The sequence below is a fragment of the Cyprinodon tularosa genome, unplaced genomic scaffold (assembly GCF_016077235.1).
Source record: "Cyprinodon tularosa strain WSP-4 unplaced genomic scaffold, ASM1607723v1 ctg52, whole genome shotgun sequence".
NCBI lineage: Eukaryota > Metazoa > Chordata > Actinopteri > Cyprinodontiformes > Cyprinodontidae > Cyprinodon > Cyprinodon tularosa.
The window spans coordinates 1,976,375-1,994,038 of NW_024039252.1; the positions used below are offsets into that span (position 1 = coordinate 1,976,375).

Genomic DNA, 17,664 nt, shown 5'->3' on the forward strand with positions numbered 1-17,664 from the left:
GCTTCAAATTCATTGGAAGAAAGTTTTAGCTTGTGTTTTAACGGCATTCATTTATTACAGGAATATTGCACTGCAGGGTTTTTATACTGTTGTAAGGTTTTTGTGTCATTGTGTACTGTAAATGCTCACTGAGTTAATTTGAAACCTGCATCATTTGTTTGTACTTGACTGGAATAAACATTGGATAAACATAGAAACTTGTTTTTATTGTTCCAAAAAGTAATAACAACCCCCCTGCACCAACACTACGCACAAAGCTCCTATTACCCTATTACCAGTTTGGCCAAGACAACATCTGTAAAGTGAACTACAAAGAAAATAACATGTTAATGTTTTTTTCTTTTATTTTTTTTGGTCATTGTCTTATCAGAACTTGTCCAAGAAGTTTTAAAATGGCTTTTAGCGCTAGTATTTTATTTTTTAAAGCATCTCTAAAAGGGGGGCTCACTAAAACTTACCTTAATAATCACTAGAAATTATGATATCATTATATAACTCAGTGACTCAATGACTTACCTTTACAGTTAACATAGCCAGTATCACATAATTACATCCGATGAACCCAAAAGTCAGCTTGCCTTAAAAAATTAACTTTAATTGTAGTTTTGATAATATGACCACTTTTAAGTGGGAACTACTGAGAAGAGTCACACAAGTCCAATATTTTTCGGATGACATCTAATTTTATGTTTCCTTGAAGCGCTTGAAAAAGCCTCCCAAGGGTGCAGCTCATGGATCCCTCTTTCATTTTCCAATGCTCCAGCATCTGGTGCACCATCTCTGGCAAGCCGTCTCTGTAGTAGTCGTGTTCTATGGTTTCTATTTCCACCTCTGTCAGACCCAGGCCTCTCGCACAGCGTTTCCATTTCATCCCGATGTTCTCCCTTAGCACATCCAGTTGTACCTCTTTGACCACATAGTCCGCTGAATGAAACAGAAGACAGGAATTGAAAAATGAAAAGTTTGCTTTAAGTGCAATTTGTTGGAGCTATTAAGCCGCAGTGAATTCCTGCACCAACAGTTCTAACAGTCACGTTAATTTTTTTGGCAAACCAGTAAATACCGTATAAATAAAGCTTTGAAGTTATAAGTCTAAAATATATGTAGATCAAAATCTACTATTATAAACAGAAATAAAATTAACTCTTAAAGTTTATGCATTTAAAAACAGAAGTCTTATAATCAAAAATGTAAAATCTAGAAATGTAAATATTTTTTAAAGAGCGTTCACTGTACTACTACTATATGGTGTTGCAATAATTGAGAAGCCATGAATTCAAGCTGTCAAGGTGCCAGTTGATTGAACTGGTCGAACTATTTGATATTGATCTAACCGCACCCACACTGCACTGTGGGTAATTTGCACTGATTTTAATGATTTGGGTTCCATGCAGTGCCTGGACAGCGGCAAGCTCTACATCAAAGGAAGAAATACTGCAGCTTACAGTAAGAGAGCTATGATACGGTCAATGAAACATTGGATATTTTGACTTAAACTAACTCAGGCAAAGAGTTCTAAAAAATAAGACGTATTGTTCTGGAATAAAGGTGACATGGCATTGTCAAAAACACAGAAATAAAAAAAAACAAAATGCAATCTTTCTCAGCAGTTGTAAAGACAGTGGTCAAGAACATTGTCTGTAAACTAATATCTTGGCCTTTAAAGACTATGAAAAACTTTAATAACTCATCTAATGTGATGTTGAACCAGTCCCTCTACTGTGTTTGTTCTTAAACAAAAGCCCACATGGAGTGAACCAAATACTGGACCCAGCTGATGTATGCAATGTCTCTAAATATACAAATATCTCTCTACGTATACACTCACCGGTCACTTTATTAGGTACACCTGTCCAACTGCTCGTTAACACTTAATTTCTAAGCAGCCAATCACATGGCGGCAACTCAGTGCATTTAGGCATGTAGACATGGTCAAGACAATCTCCTGCAGTTCAGACCGAGCATCAGTATGGGGAAGAAAGGTGATTAGAGTGACTTTGAACGTGGCATGATTGTTGGTGCCAGAAGGGCTGGTCTGAGTATTTCAGAAACTGCTGATCTACTGGGATTTTCACGCACAACCATCTCTAGGGTTTACAGAGAATGGTCCGAAAAAGAAAAAACATCCAGTGAGCAGCAGTTCTGTGGGCAGAAATGCCTTGTTGATGCCAGAGGTCAGAGGAGAATGCCCAGACTGGTTCGAGCTGATAGAAGGGCAACAGTGACTCAAATAACCACCCGTTACAACCAAGGTGGGCAGAAGAGCACCTCTGAACACACAGTACGTCGAACTTTGAGGCAGATGGGCTACAGCAGCAGAAGACCACACCGGATGCCACTCCTTTCAGCTAAGAACAGGAAACTGAGGCTACAATTTGCACAAGCTCATCGAAATTGGACAATAGAAGATTGGAAAAACGTTGCCTGGTCTGATGAGTCTCGATTTCTGCTGCGACATTCGGATGGTAGGGTCAGAATTTGGCGTCTACAACATGAAAGCATGGATCCATCCTGCCTTGTATCAACGGTTCAGGCTGGTGTTGGTTATGTCATGGTGTGGGGAATATTTTCTTGGCACTCTTTGGGCCCCTTGGTACCAATTGAGCATCGTTGCAATGCCACAGCCTACCTGAGTATTGTTGCTGACCATGTCCATCCCTTTATGACCACAATGTACCCAACTTCTGATGGCTACTTTCAGCAGGATAATGCGCCATGTCATAAAGCTGGAATCATCTCAGACTGGTTTCTTGAACATGACAATGAGTTCACTGTACTCAAATGGCCTCCACAGTCACCAGATCTCAATCCAATAGAGCATCTTTGGGATGTGGTGGAACGGGAGATTCGCATCATGGATGTGCAGCCGACAAATCTGCGGCAACTGTGTGATGCCATCATGTCAATATGGACCAAACTCCCTGAGGAATGCTTCCAGCACCTTGTTGAATCTATGCCACGAAGAATTGAGGCAGTTCTGAAGGCAAAAGGGGGTCCAACCCGTTACTAGCATGGGGTACCTAATAAAGTGGCCGGTGAGTGTACATTGACACACGTACTGCTGGAGACTGAAAGCGAAAAATAAAAAATACTGCTGCAACTTAAGTTAAAAAATGAACAACGACTTAAATTAAATTATTTTGACTAGAAATGTTCATGCATTAATGTCAGATATGTTGACCAGCATACAACAGGTTTAGTGGATCTATACCAAATTAAAGATAAAAGGGTTATCTACTGGGGATAAGGTATTCATTGCTTATAAACTTAATTTTGGAACTCTTAACCTATCAATTTTAAATCCTCTTGAATTATACTCAGTATTGCAAAGTAAAACTTCTCAATACTAAGCCATTACCATCGTTCAAATCTGAATATGATCTTTACATTTCAATACCCTAGACTAGTAGAAAAAAAGAGTTGCAGACTGCGGTAACAAAAGGAGCTCTCTCATCCTACCATCTTTAAATTAGCAATTAGGCTAGCCTTGATGTGTTTTGACCAAAGAAATTGCTATGTATCCTAAAGATCCCATGAGAAATGCCAAATTTCAATTAAAAATGCTCTTTGCATGCTACTATGGTAACTGTGCTGAAATAGCTGGTAGGTGTTCTCTTGTGCAGAACAGTGAGAAGCAACAGTGAGTAACAACAGATCGTCCCTCTTGAATGACTTTTCGTCCATTTTGCAAAAGCTGAAGAGAACATCAAGACGGCAGTCGTACAGTAGTGAGTGAATCATGAGAGATGACCTCTGCAAACAGCTGCAATTCCACAGGGAGATAATTGGAACCTTACTCTGGCCAGACCTAATGATGCGCTACCAGCCATGCCAGTCGATCTTGTCTAGTGGAGCTCACTGTGCAGTGGAAGAAAGGGATGAAACACAGAGTGCAGAGAGAAGTGCTGGAAAGCAATCACATGTCCTGTCGAAGTGGGATACAGGCACCTCCACTATTCGCCCGATTTGTGACATGGAGCGCACGTGAGTAGCTTGTCAGAAAGTAGCTAAAGAACCAGTCGAAGAGAGGGAGAAAGGCATCGTCTGGTCATGGCAAAAAAGGAAGTCCCTCAAAAACAATTGACCCTAAATATCAACAGAGGGTGGAGAGGAGAAATCTCTGCCATCACTCCACCACCATAAGATTCACTAAGCTTAACGAACCATAACTACGGTAGGAGGTCCTAAAGTGGTCGCTGTTTTGTACCCACAAAGATGTTTTAGGGCAAAGGAAGCAATGTGCTGGAGGTAAACTATAAACCTGTAGCTTCATAAGTCCATAGTCAACAATCTTCTCTGAGCAGCACAGCTGGTGAGACTTATGATCCAATTTCCAATGAAATAGTCAAAAGTCTACATTAGTAACAGAATTATCTTTACCACTGTTATGCTATAAGCCCTGATATTGAATATGAATTTTGGACACTGAGGACCAATGTCCATTTCTGTTTACTGCTAAAAAATGCAGATTTACTACTATACCACCCCTCACCAAAACCCTCCCAGAAACTAATCCCAGCGACATGTGATGCTGCCCCCACCGTGTGGGGATAAAAGGCTCTGCTCACAGATTTCCCGTCATCTTTGCCCGTGGGATTTCAAAGGACAGAATCACATCGGGGAGAACAAAGACAACATGGTTAAATAGACTTTATTCCTCAACCCATGATCAAGTAAAGTAGCCTTAAAGCCACATTTACAGCCAGACTGCTGAACATTGTCTGTAACATTATCTCAACAGGAGTAGCTCAAAGTCCCAAACTTGAATTAACAAAACAACAAAGACGAAAGACCTCCCAGCTAGGCCATTCATCCAGCAACACAGCCTGCACTAAGCTATACTGAACTGTAGAGATGCTCCAGTTTTCCAAAATGGAGATAAACAGAGTTTATAAGTCTTGCAAAGTTAGGGAATGTGTGTATACGCTAAAAACCATTGCCTTTGTGATGATTTTGGATCATTTCAAGTGTTTACTGTTGTACAAAGCAACAGTGTTAACGGATGCAGGAGCTTGCCCTGCAACCGAAGGGTCGTCGGCTCAAACCTCAGCTCTGACTTTCAATGTCATTGTGTCGTTGGGCATGACACTTTACCCACACTGCCAATTGATGGTGGTCAATGAGCCCAAGGCCAGGTTTAAAAACATTCCTAGAGCTAAATATATACTATGTGTATATATTGTGGATAAAACAAAAAAAATATGAATAAACTAATTATATCTAATGAATTTGATGATTTACCATGTTTTAAAATGCCCTCTTGGACTGATAAGGTATTGTTACCATCAGCAGACATAGATACTGAACCAATAGGCGGGTCATAACCTCTGATGCTCATTGTGTTGTTGTTTCCAATCTGGATCGCACTGGCATTATGAATGTAGAGAGATCCTGGAACAAACCAGATAATCAGTAATTAAAGCGTCAGAGAGGAAACTACTAAAAGGAGACATGGGTCTATGAGTACCTGAGTCCTGCAGCGATCCGCTCTTTGAAGTGGTAAAAAGATGGCCAGCAGTCAGATTGGGGCCCAAGGTGTCGGGCAGTGGGTACGTTGGCCAGGACTGCTGGCGGTCCAGGTGGGAGTGTGGATGTTGCTGGTTTAACTGACCCAGAGAAGGTGTGCTGAGAGACGTGTGCAACAGTGATGGATGAAATGAGCTGGAGTTCATGGACTCGTAGGGCTCAGATGTAGGCCGAGTATAAGCCCCAGTCTGCACCGACTCTGGTTTCGTCCATGAATGAACAGAGGATTTCTCTTGAGCTGGATGTCTCAGCTCATTATCAACCAGGTCAGCAGTGCTTTGTAAGAAAGGATTTGATGAGATTTTAGGAATGTACTGCGCAGACTCCGGTTGGTTGTTGCAAGCATAGCTGCCATGCTTGTGATATTGAAACTCTCGATCTAGTTTCTCCTCTAGCTCTGAGGTGCTCCTTAGTACTTTTGCATCTGCCTCAACAGAATGTCCAGATAGATGATCATGAATGTGATGTAGGTCCTCAACGCTGGCTTCCACCGGTATTGATAAATCTCTGTGTGAGCTCAAAGGAGCAGGGCCATCTAAAAGATTCAGATACATAAATCAATAAAAGACATTTTTGAGAGAAATTTAAAAGTAGGTCAGCGTGTGAAGTGAACCCCATACAGTTTAGAAATATAGAACATTTTATCCTCCAATATTACTCACCCTGATCGGTTGCTAGTAAACCTTCATTGGTCATCATTAATGATTTCATCCTCTCTACGAGTTCATCTGGACCTTCATACTTTTCCTGTATAAAATAAAAAATAAAAATCAGCAAGTAAAATAATAATTGATGAAATCACTGGTTTTCTTGGTTATAGAGCAACAGAAAAAAATCACACCAGGTTTCACCACAAAGTTAAAGAAACAAATGAAAAAAACACTGATGGCTTTTGTTAACAGAGCTTTCTAAATGTCTCTATAATCTTTAGTTCTTTAGAAATATCTGAAATAAAACGTTTGGCCCACAATGGCGTCTAGACATGAACAGTACCAGTGGTGAGCGTTCAGGGCCTTCAAAGCCTTCTCTGCTGACCTACATTCAAAACCTAAACTTTAATTTCTTTTATGCAGCTGTGTTAATTTATTCCAAACTATTCATTCTCTTGATTTCGAATTGCTTCTCTTGGCTGCGCTGATTCGATTACATTTATGTGGTTGCTCTATTTTTTGTCCAATCAAATTTATGCCTCTCTGAGTTGCTATGTCAATCAAATTCTCCCTAGGGCTTTCTGAATAAATAGTGCTGCCAATGTTGCTTTAACAATATTAGTGAGGAATATTTTCTTCAACCAATCAGATTTTAAATTTTTCCCACATGATCAGCTGGCAAGCTGTCTGAATATCAGCATTTTCGGTTACTCAAATTTTTGCCGTAGTTTTGTGCATAAAAAAAAAAAAAAAAAAAGAAAATTTCACTGGGTCAAAATAAACATGACCGTTTGATGAGGATCAACACTTTTTCACAGACAATAAAATATTTATTGGGAGAGGATTCTACAACTCAACTGGGATATAAATTTTGTTATTTTTAATTTGTTTTATATCAGCAGCATGCGGATAATTTTATTTGTATTTATTTACTTTTACTGTAGGCCTACATGAAGAACTACTGAAATTATTTTCAGACTGAATTCCATTTATTTGGATGGTAATATCCGAAGCACGGCTGCAAACAGCCACATAGTATTAAGTGTGTAAAAGAAGACAGAATCAAACTGAAGAGCCCCATGAGACGATGAGGTTCTATCTGTTAGAACAATATTTTTAGACTTCATCTTTACCTGCTGCCAGGTGATTTCACCTAAATAGATACACTGATCCACTACCATTCAAGAAATAAACCTGTAATGTTATTGTGGTCACAAAAGTATATGGCAAGCCATTTTGATATGTATCAGTTTTACTAAATGTATTCCTGATATCTGAATAAAACATTGTTTCCTTGTCAAAAGGACCGTTATAAACAAAATGACACTGTTCAGTTCTAGAATAAACATTCTGGATGTCTAGAAATGAACTATAGAACTCAAAAATATATGTATATGTATTTCAGATATCATAAATATATATTCTGTCAAGCTGATAAATGTTAAAACGGCCAAAATGTGTAAATATTTCTAGGTATATAAAACTTAATTCCTACTAATATATATATATATATATATATATATATATATATATATATATATATATATATATATATATATATATATATATATATATATATATATATGTATATATAATTTTTAGGGTTTTTTTTGCTTTCTGAAATTCAGTTTCTGCTGCAAAAATCTAATTTAAGATTTTGATCAAGAATCTTATTTTAGTGATGTACAAATGGAACAATAGGGAGGGTTGCTTTTAATACTTCAAATAAACTTAAGCATTAACTCGAGCAGCAGTTTTCTCCTATGCCATCTTCCTGTAGCTGTAGGGCTGTTGCTCTGTCTTTAAAACACAGTCTATTTTTTTTTTTTCAATTTCCTCATTAAAATCTCTACTTCCAGTGGGGTGAAGTAGGCACTTCCTGTTTTCTATTGTCATGGTGACTCGTCAAGTTGTGTGTGGCTCAACTGAAAATGGCTTTTCATTCTTGTTAGGCAAGTGGCTCTACTTAGAGTTGACTGAACTAATTCATACCAGCTGTTGTTAAACCAAAAACTTACAAGTTTCACTCAAACCTTAGGCTAGATCAATTTAGAGTTGTAGTATTTGAATCAGATTTTTCAAACCTACTTCATGAAATGGACACCTGGTCTAATGCGCCTCCTGCCTTGAGAAACCCGATTTAAGACTATTTTTACTTATTATTTAGGTAGCACACACATATCATGAATTTCTTTGGCAGAATTCAAATGAGCAATGTTAATCTCTATTAATCTAGATTAATTCCAAGATTAGTGGAATCAATCTAGGTTTAAAAAATTATCTATGCCCAGGTTAACAAGTAGGTTAAGTTGAGGGGGGCTCACTGAAGGCCTATTGTAGGTACCAGATGCACTTAACGCCGCTGCACAGTACACAATACTCCACTGCAGAAGAAAAATTCTACTATACAATATTTTATAGCCAAATGACATACAGGGGGTTTTATAGTTTAAAAGTGAACTATTGAATGCCAGTTTATATGCTGTCTGGAGAAGCTATCACACACCTGACGCTCTAAAAAACTAGCAGCTGTAGTTTTAAGGAGTGGGAGGGTCAGGGGGTGGAGCAGTCCTTTAATATATAGAAATTTGGATGGAGTCGGGTGGGGGTTCTTGGTTTGAGCCAGGATTGCTGTACCACCCAGTGGACACTGAACCAGTCTATCTCTTCCGCAGTATATAGAGGGACCATCACCTAGGTCCTATAAAGCCATTAGAATAGTACCCGGCCATGAGTATATAGAGTATGTATAGGGAATTCAGTGTGTGTATGTGTGTGGCGTCCAATTATGTTTAATCTGATGTTGGTTACCGGTATGTGGCGATGAATGTCTGTTTGACGATGAGGTTGGGAGCATGTGAATGAGAATTCATGTGACATGTTTGTTTTTCGTCCTGCATTGATATTCCTGTAATCTGGGAGACATTTGGATTGCTGGGATTCCTCCGTATCTGTTTCAGATTGAGGAGGCTACTAATGTCAGCTATTGAACATTTTCATGAAGATATCTTTTTTTGAATATGCTCACACACACATGCACAGGCGTTTGAAGTCAGTGGCTGATATGACAAAATCCTACAACAAACAACAAAATAGAAATGACAAACTTTAAATAACTGAAGAAAGAATAAATGTAGATGTAAAATTCGGGACATTCAGGATAAGAAACTGAAAAAACATGACGATGGATTTTTTTTTTTAGCCAAATAATGATATTACCACAAAGATAAAAAAAAAAAAAACAATAATAATGCAAGCATGCCACGGTCAATCAATTGACTTGAATCTGGTTAAACCTATCTCTGGCACGAAGTGAAGATCAGTTTCCACTTTAATGGATAAATCTAGAATTGATCATTATCCATACAGGCTGTCCGAAGCTTTACTAATCAATGTTTTTTAACTAAAAAAAGATCCAAACAGCAGGCCGATATAGGCATTTTCTTACTTGTATCAGCATCGGCTGATACACGAATGCACATGTCGATTCATTAGCGCATACAGCAGCCACGTCTTTAGAAAGTGTGTGCATTGCTGCTCCATCCATTTGCTATCCCAGTTTTCTTTGATTTGTTAATAAATGTCCTTTTTTGTTTAAATTAAGGCTTGTGTCACTTATGTTGTTGTTGTGTTATTTTTATCATGCAAATGGGAAAGAGAAAGCAACATCGACCTAAAGAATAACCCCACAAAAACAATCACTGATCAGGCATTGGCATCGGTCTTAAATAAACAAAAACAAAACTGTATCAGTTGATATTCAGTTATTAGTTATTCCTACACTCCCTAATGTGTGTACTCATTTGTTTTTATGTCTATTAATGTGTAAATAGCTTGAGTTGTTAGCAACATCTGGTATTGATTTGTCATTGGCCTCAGATGTTCAGTATTTACTCATTCCTTAAATGTCAAACAATAAAAAAAACATAAAACACTCCAAACTAGATCAGGTTTGCCATTAGTATGTCGTAAGGTCTTTTATTAGCAGTATAAGCTACTCACCTGCAAAAGGCAAACATCTTTCTCTACAAGTGGCTCGAGTATTTCCTTGTAGAAAGGAAGCAAGCTCTCATAGGCCTCTGCCAGAAAGAAAAACAAACAGAGGAGATAGGTATACATTCTTTCTTCATAACATAATGTATGTTAAAAGAGCTAGAAATTGTGCACTTATTAAAGTAAATACTTAGATAGTATGCATACAAACTTATTTTTAAGGTAAGATTCTGTTATGTCTTACAAATTTTGTCACTTAATTATGGGACTTCTGTTTGTATTACACTGGTCTTACATTGGTGTAATGTTTCCTATGGATTAGTCAACAAGCAATAAAAAGAGCAGCAATAAAGTAGTTTAAATCAAGCTATCAGGATAAGATAAAGTTGATTTCTTTAACTTATTCAATTCAGTTTATTTATAAAGCAAAAACTCACAACATGTCATCTTAAGACACTTAAGAGATACAATTCAACCAGATCATACAGTCAGATTGGTTTAAAGTTTTCAGGAAAACCAGCCAATCGCATTGACTCATTGACTCTTCAGCAATCCTTCACACCAAACATGCTTGTAGCGAAAGTGGAAAGGAAAACTCCCTTTTAACAGGAAGAAACCTCCAGCACAACCAGGCTCAGTGTGAGCGGCCGGCTGCTGAGGCCGACTGGGGTTCAAGGAGACAGAATCAAACAAAAAATAAGCAGAGATAAAAAAGCTAACTTATGTATTTATCATCCCTTTCTTTATTTTATTGCACATGCTCTACAACCAAGTCTTTTTTACTGCACAGTGCAGCCCACAAAAACTGTACCTTTAAATGTTGGTCTTTGCACAGGGTTGTGAGCCCAACAACTCTTCATAAGATCAATTATTTCTCTAGGAGTGTCTTCAGGTATGGGCTCCATTGCAGGTCGGTCACCTTTGCAAACACACTGGCTGATGTGTTCTTCACTCCTTGCATCTGCAAATTGAAATTTTTGGTCACTGTTTAGTGAAATAGGTAATGTATGCCTAGCTATTAGACTTCAATTAACCATCCCCACTCACTTTCATATGGCTCTTTCCCCGACAAAATGACCCAAACCACAATAGCAAAGCTGTACACATCAGACTTCTCAGTGGAAGGCGTATGGATGCTCTCCAGATGCTCCGGGGCCATGTAGCTTAATGTGCCAGCACCTCTCTCCCCAGCTGTCCTGCCCCTGTAGCTTTTCCTGCGGGACTCTTGTCTTGTGAGCTTACTCCATGCATGGCAAGTGGCCAGCCCGAGGTCAGCAATCTAAAAGCAGCAGGTGTATTTTTGTTTCTCTTTTTCTTTAACAAAAATATAAAATGTGAAACACAAAGAATAGAGGTTTAATGTAATCCATACCTTGATGTGAAAATCCTTATCCACCAAAATATTTTCTGGCTTTAAGTCCTTGTGAATAACACGCCGCTCCGTCAAATACACCATCCCCTCCAAAATCTCCAGGATGATTCTTCCCTTAATAGACATCGGCACAGAGACCTAAGAGCGAATGTAAGTCAGCGATTGTATCATACAGTTTAAAATGTACCATCTCCAGACAAAATAAAACACACATAATTAAAAATATTTCACTATATAGATCTTAGGCTGACCTTCTCCAGCATGACCAGTAGATTGCCTCTGGGCAGAAGCTCTATAACAAGCGAGCAATCCCTGTCTTCCATGATCACACCAAGCAACTTGACCACACGATTATGGTTAAGGCTTGCCATTAAACTCCCCTCTTCCAGCAGCGACTTCTTACTCTCTCTGTGAGATAAAGTGAAGACAGAAGGCTAGATTACAGATAAAGGCACATCCAGAAGTATGGTTGTTTCCCTTAGAGGCATTAGAAAAAAAAGCAGTATATTCAAAAGTTCTGTGTTTCTTTGTTATGTATGGGAGAGTATGGCACAACCGCAAAAACCTACAAAGACACGATTTCCCTCTGAAATGACATGCCAGGCAACTAGAGTGTCATTCAGATAGACAGCAAAGAGGCCTTTTGTAACCATGAAGGAACCACAGACGAAAGGAGAATCTCTGGACAGAACAACTGGAAGTCATGTTCTCCACTAATCTGCTGTTTATCAAAGAGTGGCATGAAGAAATTTACATTGTTAGTTGAAGGCAATCTAAAGGTTTGGTTGATAACCAGCTAAAGACTTGAGAGTATGGCAGAGGTTAATTTTCCTGTAGGAAATATAGTTACAAAAGAAAACATCTATACCCAGACATATTAATTTGTTAGAATGTCCTTCACCTAAGGTGTTGCCTATCTGTAGAAACACCAGCAAACGGATAGATAGGATAGAATAAAATTCAACTTTATCGTCATTACATTGTCACAAGTTTTGCAAAAAAAGTTAAAAAACAATCCAGTGGACTTTTTTCAAACTTTGAAAATGTTTCGCTTACTGGATGGGAAACGAAACACGTTCAAACGACATGCCTTGATGTCCCGGCCCTATTCTATTTTACTCCCCAAAGCAGGGCTTCCACTGTGCGATTTCTTGCCATTTTTGGGACAATTTTCCAGTCGTGCGAGAAATTTTCGATAGGGCCGACTTTCAGCCTGATCGTGCGTCGCTTAGTGTACAGGGGGTAACGACGGGGGATCAGCCTCCCATGACCACCACCTGATCAGGACTCGTTAGGTCTGCAGAAAATCAAACATGCCCGTCGTGGGCAAATCGCTCAGTGCGCAAACAAGGATTCTTCTTTTTCTTCTTCCTCACAAATGTAAATACAGAAGCATGACGGGGGTGCAATGAGTGAAAGGGAGTTCTTTTTGCAAAATTGACAGACTGTAGTAGCTGCGTTTGCTCAGCCATGTCTTTGTTCAAATACGTCTTCTCCTTTTCTTTTTAGGGCTTTCAGCACAAAATGCCAAGTACAGCGTGAGCAGGCAGATCGCATCAGAGCGTTGGGCTGAACATGCATCGTGAGGTTTGAACTCACACTGTACAACGAAACCCTGCAGTCTCGTCGTACAGTGTGAGCTGCAGCTGCATGCAACAACTGAAAAAAATCGCACAGTGTACGCCCGGCTTAAAGGAATAGTACACCCAAAACATGATTAGCCTTCATTTTCTACTCACCCCCATGCTGAACAACACTCTGGAGTACTTTTTTGATATCTCAAATGCATCTGGAGATCTGGGAGGCTTCTTGCTGTCTGCTGACATTCAAATAATGGAGGTCTATGGTGACCGAGGCAGAAAGGTCCATAAAAGTCCACAAAAAACGTGTCAATATTCCTCCATACTGCTCGTCCAATGTATTCCAAGTGTCCTGAGTGGGTAGCATCCAGAATTTACTCGAAACGAAGTCATTTAGAATGTTTTTAGAGCATAAACAGTAGTGTATAGGATTTCCTGAAAGCGCGCACATGCGCGCTCACGACGCTACGGAAGCCGTCAGACCAAACCAGCGCATTCAGCTCGGCAAAGAACTCATGCTCTTCCTCAACACTGAAGTCCTCAGATATTTTTCTTTCGTTGTTTCTTTCTTTGCACAGGTAAACAGCACATTTCTTCTTCTACGCTTGCATTATTGGCAGAGCAGACGCTGAATGCGCACTTTCATCTGGTTTGATCTGCCGGCTTCCGTAGCGTCGTGAGCGCGCGTGTGCGCGCTTTCAGGAAATCCTATACACTACTGTTTATGCTCTAAAAACATTCTAAATGACTTTGTTTCGAGTAAATTCTGGATGCTACCCACTCAGGACACTTGGAATACATTGGACGAGCAGTATGGAGGAATATTGACACGTTTTTTGTGGACTTTTATGGACCTTTCTGTCTCGGTCACCATAGACCTCCATTATTTGAATGTCAGCAGACAGCAAGAAGCCTCCCAGATCTCCAGATGCATTTGAGATATCAAAAAAGTACTCCAGAGTGTTGTTCAGCATGGGGGTGAGTAGAAAATGAAGGCTAATCATGTTTTGGGTGTACTATTCCTTTAAGGAATCAGTCAAGTCGGTCAGTCATGTAACAAGGCAAGGGTGGTCTGGTTACATGAATGACTAATGGCCTAAAAAATCTCCAACTCCGGCCCTGCCCAAGGGGATAAGTTAAATGCAGAGGTAAGTTTCTGCAATGTGAGATCAATTGAGTTCAATTATTACCAATTGCATCTGACATAACTAAAAGCTAGTGTGTCACCTCTTTTAAGGACAATGACCTGTCATTCACCAGAGGGTGGACGGTTGGACCTGTCAATCCTTAATAATTGTAACTGGCAATTAATGCATGCAATGCTGCACAGCTATTTTGGAAATTCTTAGAAAGGCTTTAAATGGAGCTGTTGCATCTGATTAAAAAAACCGACCGACATCCGCATTTTAGACGGACCTACGTCTCCTTTTGAAGAAGGAAGTGATCAAAAAAGAAATCAGTGCATGCTTTTTTTCACAGAAGAACCACAAATTGTGATATTTAACGACATGCAACGGGTTTTTCAGATCCGAGTGCAGCATTATATATATATAGCCTATATATGTGCTTCTATTTTTTTTTTTTTTGCAAACTTGCAAACACGCTTTACTCGTGATGCATAGAGGAAGGGGAATACCCAGCATGGATGGCGTCTGTGCAAACTTACTCGCTGCGAAGAGGACCTGTATACACGGTCTTTAACACCACTTGGCCAAGGGTTGCATGGTAGCACAAGTAGACCTCTCCAAACCCTCCATAGTCCAAAGGCTCCTTCTTGATCAGATCTGTTGATCTCATATGGAGGGAGATCTGAGGCGCGGCGGCCATCGCCGCTGCAACAACAGCAAACCCTCAGGATTAGATAATATCAGCTGGAAACATTAAACACATGCTATAACACACTAACACACCGTTTATTATATATATGGAAAGCAGTAAATGTATTAAACAAACCTGAATGACCCGGTAAATTACTCAGCCGTGACGCTCAAAAAAGTGAAACAGTGACAGCCTCGAGAGAAAAGCGAGCAGCGGACAAAGTTTTTATAACAAAGGTAAACTTTAGCTTTCCTCGCTGAACTTTTTTATCGAATACTTACAATACTGTCACATAATCATAAAATAATAATAATAATTATAGACTGCCTTAAAAAAACACCTAAAGTCGCCCTATCTGCGTGTTTCCGGATTTGTCTACAAGTTAAAAGCGAAACAAAAGCTTAAGACTACAAACAGGCATTATAAGACAATCCCCGAAAAATACACCAGGATAGCTTGTAGATTGACGCAGACGATCTTTTTAGATGGAATAAGAGTCAATTTGGAAAGCCCAGTGTACAGACTTCAGCTTTATTTTAAGTGTATTTTTTTCTTTTTTTTCTTTTTGTCTGTATTTCTTTTGGGCTAAAGTTTGCCGAGTCGAAACTCTATGTCTACCTGTCCGCCATATTGCGAGTGGCAAATTCGCCCGAGAAGGCACACAAACAAGATTGGAAGAATGTTTTTTCCCCCGTCGTGTAACGACTTACGGACTTAATAGAAATTTTTCATTAGGCCCTTTATCTGTACTATAGTATACTTAATTTACTATATATTTTTGACAAAAATAGAAATCATATGCTAATCACATTGTCAAAGAATTTATTTAAATTTGATTTCTATTTTAGTCACAGATGAAAAAGAAACCATATTGTGCAGATAAGCAAATTTATTAAAATAATTGATTTGCAGAACAGCAAATGAAGGGCATTAAAAAAATAATCCACTGTAAATCTATCTTACTTTAACCCAGAAACAACTAAACGTATTTCAAAGCACTGGATTTAATACAGTTCAGTTTTGAAAACCAAAGAAATCTTCTTATTGATTGATACACTGATAAAGGGATACACATCCCTTATTTATTTGTAAAAAGGCTGGGTTGCTACCTATAGGTTGGTGAAGGTAATAAATGCATATACCTCTCCATTAATTATAGATCTATTTTTTCCACCCATAGTCTAACATATCAATTCCAGTGTTTAATTTTATCTCCTTTGGAAGTCAGATTGGTTGAAGCAGAGATCCATTTTGACAGGATAGATGTGAAAAGAATAACAAGGAGGAAGGAATGATAAGATAAAAGGTAGCCTATATATATATACAATACTCCTCTTAGGGGCCAGGTTTGATTAAAGAGGATATATTTCTTTAACCATGGCTCTAAAAACAGGGAGAAGGCAAATTGTAAGTAGGGCTGGATAGCAAATAATGACACACCCTAAAGGATAAACAAATGAGTAACGAAACTTTAAAGTTTATGTCCTATTTGGGCATAATGTACAATAAGAAGAAGTAAAGCTGGAGTCCTCATCACAAAATTATATTTAATTTTCGGCTGCATTGTGACAAATGGTGTTTTGGTGGTCGGGTTCTAATTCTGGCCTTTTGTCTATCTACACAGAGTTGAATGCATGGCCTCTCTTCCAGTTATTCCAGTTTCCTATAATGTTTCAAAAATACATTAGATGTATTAGATGAATACATTGTGGTCATTCTAATCCATATGCAACCCTAAATTATGAGTTTTTCCATGTGTGGTTGTGTGTTCTGCATTTGCTCATGTTACCTTGGGGTAGACCGGCAACCTCTCCCAGTGACTGGAGACAGGCACCAAGCCCTCTGCATACCTGCAAGGATTAGTAATAGACAATAGATGAATGAATAGATTTCTTCTTTTTTATTCATTTGCTACCCTGATGTAAAATGAAGCATTGTTCTTCTGGAAGATTTAAAACACAACCTGTTTGCAAGATTTTTAGATGTGTTAAGAACAGCAATATCACTTATAAAGAAGCAATATGACTGTTTTTAAAAGGAGAATATTATACATAACCTGACTACATAACAGAGTGTATAGGACATTATACAATAATCTTGATCAGTGGGTTTTCAAATGTAAAAATATTGTATGTTTTGTTCACTTAATAAAATGTTAAAACTTAAAACTACCTGAAAGCATTACTTTCCAACACACCTGAAACTGATTGCACATCGCATTGTTTTTATTAATTCCTTATGAACTCATGACTTTTCAAAGGTTCTGGCACCAACAACAATACAACTGACATTTTAATCAGCCCATTTTAATACTATTTAAACCAATGACTTTAGAAAGCTCCAACAGAGTTTTTGTGAGACTTTGTTGCCCCCTTGTGGTGAATTAATGAACTTGACTTTTGGGACTATAATTTTTTCCCTTGAAAGTTGCTGTAGTATTAGACAGTAATACACATTTATTATTGGCTACCTTGCCAAACTATCTTAAAAAGCCTAAATGAAGCTTTTAGCCTATGATTTTTATATGTGTGGCCAGTACAACATAACTATTTTATATTCCAGCACATATAGAATATTAAATCTGCTCATATATGTAAAAAAAAAAAAAAAAATCCAGCTCATTGATAAAACAAACATTTATGTGAAACTAGAACGGGGAACCACCTGGGTAGTACGCTCTGGCAGTGTGGGCGAAGTTTGAAATGCAGGCCTACATTTTGGCTGC

General features: G+C 38.6%; 1 protein-coding gene across 1 annotated transcript; it reads right to left on the minus strand.

The window, feature by feature from the left end:
- Positions 1-423: 423 nt before the first annotated feature.
- On the minus strand, positions 424-15,361 carry ripk1l (receptor (TNFRSF)-interacting serine-threonine kinase 1, like). Its single transcript, XM_038303880.1, has 11 exons — positions 15,075-15,361; positions 14,788-14,953; positions 11,793-11,949; positions 11,542-11,679; positions 11,217-11,448; positions 10,981-11,130; positions 10,179-10,255; positions 6,189-6,273; positions 5,468-6,061; positions 5,242-5,391; positions 424-924 (listed from the first exon to the last, which is right to left on the minus strand). The coding sequence occupies exons 2-11, from the start codon at positions 14,946-14,948 to the stop codon at positions 635-637; spliced, it is 2,034 nt and encodes a 677-aa protein (XP_038159808.1). The 5' UTR covers positions 14,949-14,953; positions 15,075-15,361; the 3' UTR covers positions 424-634.
- Positions 15,362-17,664: the final 2,303 nt, after the last annotated feature.